This window comes from Nylanderia fulva, unplaced genomic scaffold (assembly GCF_048542155.1).
Source record: "Nylanderia fulva isolate GAGA-0341 unplaced genomic scaffold, ASM4854215v1 Scaffold561, whole genome shotgun sequence".
Classification (NCBI taxonomy): domain Eukaryota; kingdom Metazoa; phylum Arthropoda; class Insecta; order Hymenoptera; family Formicidae; genus Nylanderia; species Nylanderia fulva.
Genome location: NW_028190656.1, coordinates 48,192 through 57,042, shown reverse-complemented (window position 1 = coordinate 57,042; position 8,851 = coordinate 48,192). Strand labels below are relative to the sequence as shown.

Below are 8,851 nucleotides of genomic sequence, written 5' to 3'. Positions count from 1 at the left end.
ATCGCGTTCGATTCGCCTATAGGCTATGTTCTCGAAGTAGATTTAGAGTATCCGCGGCATCTTCATGACGCGCACATTGACCTACCGTTTTGCCTGACGCGCGATAAGCCGCCCGGCAAGCGGGAGTATAAACTCCTCGCAACGCTTTGCGATAAGAAGCGCTACGTGATACACTATCGTAATCTACAGCAGTGCACGCGCCACGGGCTACGCATAACAAAAATATACCGCATACTACAATTCACGCAGTCAGCGTGGCTGCAAAAATACATCGAACTCAACACGCAGTTTAGAACACATGCGAAAAACGATTTTGAAAAAAATTTATATAAATTGATGAATAATGCGGTATTTGGCAAGACGATGGAAAATGTGCGCAATCATGTTGATGTAAAATTATTAACAAAATGGGACGGACGGTACGGTGCGGAGGCAATGATCGCGAAACCAAATTTTCATAGTACTAGCGTATTTTCGGAAAAATTAGTTGCAATTGAATTACGCAAACTCGAAGTTAAAATTTATAAACCAATCTACGTCGGCATGTGCATACTCGACATATCAAAAGTATGTCTTTATGAATTTCATCACGAATACATGTCACCGCTCTATCGTGACAATTGTAGAGTAATGTACACCGACACGGACAGTTTAATATATCAAATTAAATGTCAGGATGTCTATGAAAATTTGAAACGCGATATCGCTCGATTCGATACCAGCGACTACGCCGCGAATAATGCGTACGGTATACCACTCGCGAATAAAAAGGTGCCGGGTCTGATGAAAGATGAGAATAACGGGGCGATAATGACCGAATTCGTCGGGCTTAGAGCAAAAATGTATGCTTTGCGGGTGGACGGTAAAAAGGACACTAAAAAGGCAAAAGGTGTCAAAAGTAACGTTGTAGCGCGTAGTATAACATTCGACGATTATACGCGTTGCCTTAATGACGAAATTGAAATGACGCGTCAGCAGTCATGCATAAGATCGAAATTGCATAAAGTGTATACCATCAGCGAGACAAAAATTGCTCTAAGTCCCTACGATGACAAACGGTATGTCGTACCTGAGTCGACCGACACCTTGCCGTGGGGACATTATAGAATACCGTTGTAAATTATATTTATTATATTTATTATATTTATTATATTGTGAGGATGTATTAATGAGAAGTATATATTTTTTGTTATATATTTTATATATATGGTATAATATATATTATGTTATACAATGATTGATAAAAATAACATTAAATAACATTGTTTTTATGTATCCAAGAGTTGTGCGAACTGTCGAATCCCAGCCATTTCACGTAAACCTCGTCACCCCTCCTGCGCAGTATTTTCTCCACGAGGTACACATCCGGACAATTTGCGCGATGCAGCTCGTGCTCGTAAAACGCTCCAGCGATAGATGTCTTGCGATAATCCTCGAGTAGATATGTTACGGGATTAGTATGCTGCACTTTAACAATCTTAAACATCTCGGTTGTCCAATTTGGCGTGTAACCCTTCTCGAAAAGTTGTTTGTACTTGCTGACGCGTACCTGATCACCTACTTTGAACTTTGCCGGGCCCGCGATTTTTACACGATTATACACGGTAGCCAAGAGTCTTTCGGCGATCGCGGGGGTAACGTCGGCGGGTCGCATACCAATCGTTCGATGCTTGCGTCCGTTGTAATCTGATACGAGGCGTGGCAGTATGTCGAACCACTTGTAAGTGCCATTCAGCGTAAACATCTTCCACATGTCGTTCTTTAGCGTGCGATTGAATCGCTCGACGACCGACGCCTTCAATACCGAATATGTCGAATAGTGATTAATGTCATGTTTTCGCATAAGTCGTTGCACATCGGCGTTGTAAAATTCCTTCCCGTTATCAGTTTGCATGTTTTTCGGACATCTCTTGCTGTCTCGAATTACCTCAGCGATTGCGTCAGCTGTCTCGCTTCCTCCTTTACTCTTGAGTGGTACAGCCCACGCATACTTGCTCAACACATCGATGACGGTGAGTATGTAGTGGTAACCTCTGTTGAAACGGTAGTACGAACGCATCTCGACAATGTCGGCTTGCCACAGATCATCGTATCCTCGCACTATGACATGCCTTCGAGGGAAATTTTTTCTCGCTGACGCGTGCAACTCGTTTACCAACTGCCTTCTCTCCAAACTATGTTGCTCGTTGTTATTTTTACTATTCATTCTTTCACGTTCGTTCACGTTCTTTCACGTTGTTTCGGGGTTCGTTCACGTTGTTTCGGGGTTCTTTCGGGGTTCGTTCACGTTGTTTCGAGGTTGATTCGGGGTTCGTTCACGTTGTTTCGAGGTTGTTTCGGGGTTCGTTCACGTTGTTTCGGGGTTGTTTCGGGGTTCATTCACGTTGTTTCGAGGTTGTTTCGGGGTTCGTTCACGTTGTTTCGAGGTTGTTTCGGGGTTCGTTCACGTTGTTTCGGGGTTGTTTCGGGGTTGTTTCGGGGTTGTTTCAGGGTTCGTTCACGTTGTTTCGGGGTTCTTTCGGGTTAGGCAGTCGTTATAGCGTAGTTCACTCCCGTCCTTGACCCATTCGAAAATCGTCTTTGACTCGTTTGCAGCCTTTTTCACAGTCGTTTCTGATCCGTTCGCAGCCGCTTTTGAATCGATCGTAACCGTCCCTGACCTGTTCGCAACCCTTACTGAGTTGGTGATAGCCTTGTATGTAACCTTTAAGGACTTGTTCGTAGCCTCGTTCGCAACCCTGTTTGACATGATCGTAACCTCGATCGTAGCGGTCGCGTTCACCACCGTTTCCAGGTCGTTCACTGCTGCTTCCGGGTCGTTCACAGCTGCTGCTTCCGGGTCGGTCACTGATACCACTCATTGTTGTTTGGTAGCACGTCGATCGTAACCACTTCTTCTAAACGTTTGTTTGATAGACGTTTCCGAGCCAACCGTTCATTAGATGTCTGAAATAATGTTTGGCGCACGCAAAAGTTCTTTTATCGCAGTCTCCAACGCTCGTACATCCTTCTCTAACGCAGCCAGCTTCTCATCTAACTCTTTCTGTTGGACCATCAATGTTTTAAAGCACTCTTCCAGGTACAATTTGTTGACGGCATCGGTATCCGCCTCAGGTTGCGCTACCCGGCGAATCTTGCGCGATCTCGCGTCATAATCTGTAGCAACGCGACATAGAGCGTTTTTACGCACACATCTTCTTATCAATGTGTGCCAATGATCGCCGGTTGTATCAATTTAACTCTCGAATAATCCAAATTTATTGATAGACATTTTTTGCAATGCTTTGTAGAGTGTCACGCGATGGACTGAATAGATTGTCGGAACCCTTGTTTAATTTATAATAATGCCCGCTTCCCGCAGTTCCTCGATGATCGACAGGATCTCGTTGTCATGCGCGTTGTTGCCAGCTTGGCGCGAAGCGTCGAGCAATCGTAGGCGATCCACTAGCTCGTTGGGGTCGTCCCAGTGCACGTAATCAATCTTATTGTCGGTTAGCGTCATAGCGCGAGGCATTCCAGTGCCAGATTTTGGGCTCTCCACCCGCGTCAACGGTGCGATTATATATTTGTACTTGTCCCCCTTGCTACCCTTCACACGACCTTGCGCATCAAAATTGCGTTTATGCACGTTTGTCGTCAATAATATGTGCTTGTATTTTTGCAAATCGTCCTCCTGGTAATCGGGTCTTTTCTTGAAGATCAACTCGTACAATCCGGGCGTTCCAATGTACCGCGTGTCGCCTATGATTATATTGTCATCTTTGTCAATCGCAAATCGCTTGCTGCCGAGCCGCATTTCATTCTCGTCGAAATAAATTCCGTATACATTATCAATTTCTTTCTTCTCATCAGCACCGAGGAGAGCGTCCATGTACTTTTGTCCTAATGGCCCCCAATCCTTTCACATCATTTGTCGATTTTCCGACAATCTTAACCAGTGTCGAAGGGATATTTCGGGCGGGTTACGCGTGGTTTCAAAAACATTTTCGTCTACTAGTGCTTTGGGTATCACAGGTAGTACGCTTATCGGTGTAGATGTTGTCGGCAGTGAAGCGTCCAATGGCTTCGAAATATCATATTTTCTCTTTTTCAATTCCTCCTCTTTATATCGCTTGATAATTTTATGTTTTCTCTTTTTCGGTGTCTCCCCCTCATACCGTGTCTCGATCTTCACACCGTCATCGTCGTCGTCGTCGTCGTCGGTGTTAGGCTCGTTTTTCACCGAAATCGTCGCGTTGTCGACAATCTTTTGTAGCGGCTCGATAATAGGTTTAAAGTGAGTCTTGACGGCGATATCATCATCGATCTTTCCGGTCTTCAGAGCGCGGTGTTTCTTGCGGATCGATTCGGCCGTCTTCGCAATCTCCTTGGCAACCTTTTCACGCTCGCGAATATTATCAGCCATCCTAAACTCTAGAGAGTGCTGTCGACGACTAATGGCTCCGCAGTATCGCGAACTCGTTAAATCCTTTTCTGTATCGCCCGTTTGTAAGCGAGCTGTCCTTGTCTATCACTAGAAATCCATACTTTTGTTGCCAACATGTACGACATAACTCCCCGAAATCCTCATACGACATGTCGGTATTCACGTGATCGTTGTACACGTGCTTCAAATTGGTGGCGTCCTGTTTAAACAGGATTAGCAGATTTGCGTATAAGATGTCGCGTATAAGATGTTTCGGTATTCTCGCGTATGTCTGACAGAGATAGAAGCAGTCGATGTTCGAGTGGCGCCCCATTGAGAAGTACTCTCTTATCGTATCTTGCTTGTCGCATTCCACGTCATCAAAGACAAAAATTGAATTTGGATATGCCTCGCTCGGTGGAATGACGTCACTGTTATTGGAGAATGTAAAGTAGCCGAATTCGTCAATCGACGTCAATAAATCTTCCAAATAGCGATATTTCAGCTGTTGCAGCGATTTAGAGTACACGTACACGTTCTCGAAACGCACACCGTGCGGACTTTCCAGCAGGCTTATCAACACGTTGGTTTTACCGCAGTTTGAGGGGCCGCAAACGATCGCGCGTATAGTTGTCGGTAGCATCGTACCGTGTTTGCGCACACCTTTGTTCACGCTGCAGCGTACTCTGTCGTCGTAATTCATCACTCGTATCGTCAGAGGTTGTCGCACGAATTGCATTTTCTCACTCCCGATTTGACCTCCAACGTCCGCCTATTTATAGCTGCGCGGACTCGCGCTTTGCTCAGTATCGTCTAGAGATTGCAACGGATGTCAACGAAAATAGGCACAGGTATATTAAATCGTGCGATAAACGCACTTCCGGTCGAGCTTCATATTCCCGGCTATCAATTTTGCGGCCCGGGAACTCGTTTGGAAAAGCGATTGGCTAGAGGTGATCAAGGTGTCAACCCATTGGACGCGGCGTGCCGTGAACACGATATAGCGTACTCTCGGAGCAGCGAACTCACCGAGAGACACGCTGCGGATAAGGTACTCGCCGAGAAAGCGAAAACTCGCATCGTCGCGAAAAACTCGAGTCTCGGTGAGAGAGCCGCGGCCGCAGTTGTCTGGGCAGCGATGAAAGCCAAGACAAAGCTCGGCATGGGCTTGAAGAAGAGGACGAAGAAGAGGAGGAGGAGGGTACTTTCGGCAGCGAAACGAGGCGGATTTTTGCCGATTTTACCAATGCTGGGCGCGCTCGGATCCCTGGTCGGCGGAGCGGCTGGCGTAGCAAAAGCGGTAAACGACAATAAAGCCGCGCAACGTCAGTTGCAAGAGATACTACGCCACAATCGCGCCATGGAAGGCCGCGGACTGTATCTCGCCCCTTACAAATATGGACGAGGAGCGAGAAAAAAAAAAACGTCAAAAAAACGTTAAAAATGCCGCAAGGTGTAACTACAAATGTGCAATTGCTACAACTTGCAAAACGTATGCACATTCCATATTTTAAAGGTGTATTTATGCGCAATAATTTACCGATAAATGGCGCGCGAGAAAATGAGAGCGGTATCGTCAATCTGGACAGCACAGACGACCCTGGCACTCATTGGGTGGCGTATGCAAAAAGGGGAAATCGCGCAATCTATTTCGACAGTTTTGGCAATCTTCGACCACCCGAGGAATTGGTGCGATATTTAAACGTGCCGAAATTGGAATACAATTACACCTCTTATCAAACGTATGATCAGAGTATCTGTGGACAATTGTGCTTGCAGTTTCTCCGAGAGATTGAATTTTAGTTCAACTTGCAGCAAATTTAAAGACTGACATTGCGCTATTTAACTCAGTTTTGTCAACATGTCGCTAACACTAACATTGACTGGGAAGAGTAGCGTCCTCGCGGCGACCTACTTTCCGCCCATAGATTTGAGCGACGCGGACTACGAGCTCGGTCTGACGGATTTTGAAACTTATCACACTATATCGAATGTGAATTCCTCGAATAATAAATTTTACTATGGCAAAGACGATGCGAAAATTACGATTCCCGAGGAATCGTACGAGCTGCAAGCGATACATGAATTTTTGAAACGCGCACTTTCCCGAAAACATAATGCTGTTAGTGATAAAGGTGTCGACGATGATGATTATCCAATCGTGCTCCGCGCTAATTACAATACGATGAGAAGCGAGATCAAGTGTGCCTACAGAATAAACTTTAGCATGCCCAACAACATTGGATCGCTGCTGGGATTCTCGAATCGTATACTGCAACCGCGAAAATGGCACAAATCGAACATGGCGATTAATATTATCAACGTGAACATTATCCGCATAGAGTGTAACGTGACCGCGGGTGCATACAGCAACGATAAACTCGTTCACACTATACACGAATTTTCACCGAGGGTACCACCAGGATATAAGATATCGGAAACGCCGGCGCATATCATTTACCTGCGGGTCTTCGTACGGAGCATTACTGATTTAGTGTTACGCGTTACTGATCAGGAGGGACGATTGCTCGATTTTCGAGGTGAAGAGATAACAATTAGATTGCACGTACGACGGCGGGCCACCCTCGTGCGACGGGATGCTCGTGTTGAATAAAGACACAAAGAACACAATCAGGCCAGCAGCAACATCATTCGCTAATATCAAATCAACCGCGAAGAAGAGACTCACCTCGTCAAACGTTGCGTTTTTACAATCTTTGGGATTTGCGGTGCGCGCCATCTGAACAATGACTGAGATTCTCAACATCGAGGAAGAGCCAGTCTTTGACAAACGCATCGTCAAGATTGAGACTCACACATACAACCCGTTTGCCAACACAACATTTGGATACAGCGACGAGATAAGAATACCCATACAACAACAGGATATAAACGTTGCCGTATGAGAGTTTCCTCTACATCGAGGGTGAACTGCGGATATTTCATCCAGTTGAGGGATCCAATGTGATGCTGGGAAATAATTGCGTCGCATTCATGTTTGACGAAATTCGCTACGAGCTCGATGGTGTGGAGATTGATCGCAACAGGAATGTGGGAATAACAAGTCTGCTGAAAAACTATGTAACAATGTCATCCGATAGAAGCGTGATTATGCGAAATGCAGGCTGGGATAGCCCGACTACTGTGAATGGATACTTTAATTTTTGCGTACCGCTGCACATGTTGCTGGGATTTTGCGAGGATTACAAACGCGTTGTTATTAATGCGCGTCATGAGTTGATCCTAATACGAGCGCGCAACGACAATAATTGTCTGTATGGAAATTCTGCACTGGAGCCTGTGATCAACATATTCAAGATACAATGGCGAATGCCACACGTGTTGTTGAGCGAGATTAAGAAGCTGTCGATGCTGCGCGCTCTGGAAAGCGGACGTTACCTCTGCATGGGTTTCCGCTCGTGGGATCTATATGAATTTCCGCTATTGCAGCGTACGACCAAGCATTCGTGGGCCATTAAGACCGCGACTCAACTGGAGAAGCCGCGATATGTAATTTTTGCTCTGCAGACAGGGCGTAAAAATGTCATGTCCGAGGATACGAGTCGATTCAACAACTGTAAATTGACCAACGTGAAACTCTATCTGAACTCGGAATGTTATCCGTACGACGATATGAATCTGGATTTCGATAGAAACAGATGGTCGATTCTGTATGACACGTATGCGCGTTTCTGCAAAAATTATTACGGATACGAGTATCTCGAGCCGAGCCTCACCATCACACGGTTTTTACAAAACGGTCCGTTTGTGATTATCGATTGTTCTCGACAAAACGAATCGGTCAAGAGCGCAACGGTGGATGTGAGATTGGAATTTGAGTGTAAGGAGAATATACCTAATAATACCACTGCGTACTGCCTCATCATGCACGATCGTGTGATCCAATACAACCCGTTGACCAACGTTGTGCGCAAAATCACCTAAAAATGTTTACACAACTACGCGTGTGAGGGAGGGGGAGGAGGATACATAATCATGATGATGCGAGATGTCTGATGTTAGTGAAGTAATACCTCTCGACTGACTCACATCGAAGAAATCATGTCCGCACCAACGTTTGTCGACCTGCAAGGATTTATCCTAAACAAGCAATTTATCGTAAAGGAAGCGGCAATCCTGAGAAGAGGATATATCATGTCGCACTATTTCTTCGCATGCCCTGTGTCGTGGAGCGTGCTTATAAAGTCGGAAAGGCGCCAGGCCTCATGGATAACTCAGCATCATCACAGCTTGCAATGGGAGGATGGAAATGTTCCATACTGCATGGTTCAGCGCTTGATCACGGCAGCTATCAATGGCATAAATGAACAAGACGAGGAGGAAGAGTCCTCTCTCGTGTATGTAAAAGGACTCGAAAAGCGAGAGTGGCTTGCCGAAATAGTGGACGATGTGTGCAGCGGTTTCATCATTGAGACCTTGGATGCC

At 45.7% G+C, this 8,851-nt stretch overlaps 3 protein-coding genes across 3 annotated transcripts; 2 read left to right on the top strand and 1 right to left on the bottom strand.

The window, feature by feature from the left end:
• The first annotated feature begins 531 nt into the window (after positions 1-531).
• Positions 532-1,149, top strand: LOC146721029 (uncharacterized). The gene has a single exon (XM_085487504.1). It carries the CDS (start codon positions 544-546, stop codon positions 1,117-1,119), a length of 576 nt encoding a protein of 191 aa, XP_085343630.1. The 5' UTR covers positions 532-543; the 3' UTR covers positions 1,120-1,149.
• A 2,182-nt stretch (positions 1,150-3,331) lies between these two features.
• LOC146721028 (uncharacterized) lies at positions 3,332-4,491 on the bottom strand. Its single transcript, XM_085487509.1, has 2 exons — positions 3,995-4,491; positions 3,332-3,898 (listed from the first exon to the last, which is right to left on the bottom strand). The coding sequence occupies exons 1-2, from the start codon at positions 4,403-4,405 to the stop codon at positions 3,332-3,334; spliced, it is 978 nt and encodes a 325-aa protein (XP_085343635.1). The 5' UTR covers positions 4,406-4,491.
• A 2,881-nt stretch (positions 4,492-7,372) lies between these two features.
• Positions 7,373-8,350, top strand: LOC146721027 (uncharacterized). The gene is made up of 2 exons (XM_085487508.1): positions 7,373-7,705; positions 7,934-8,350. Exons 1-2 carry the CDS (start codon positions 7,373-7,375, stop codon positions 8,348-8,350), a joined length of 750 nt encoding a protein of 249 aa, XP_085343634.1.
• The last annotated feature ends 501 nt before the right edge of the window (positions 8,351-8,851 follow it).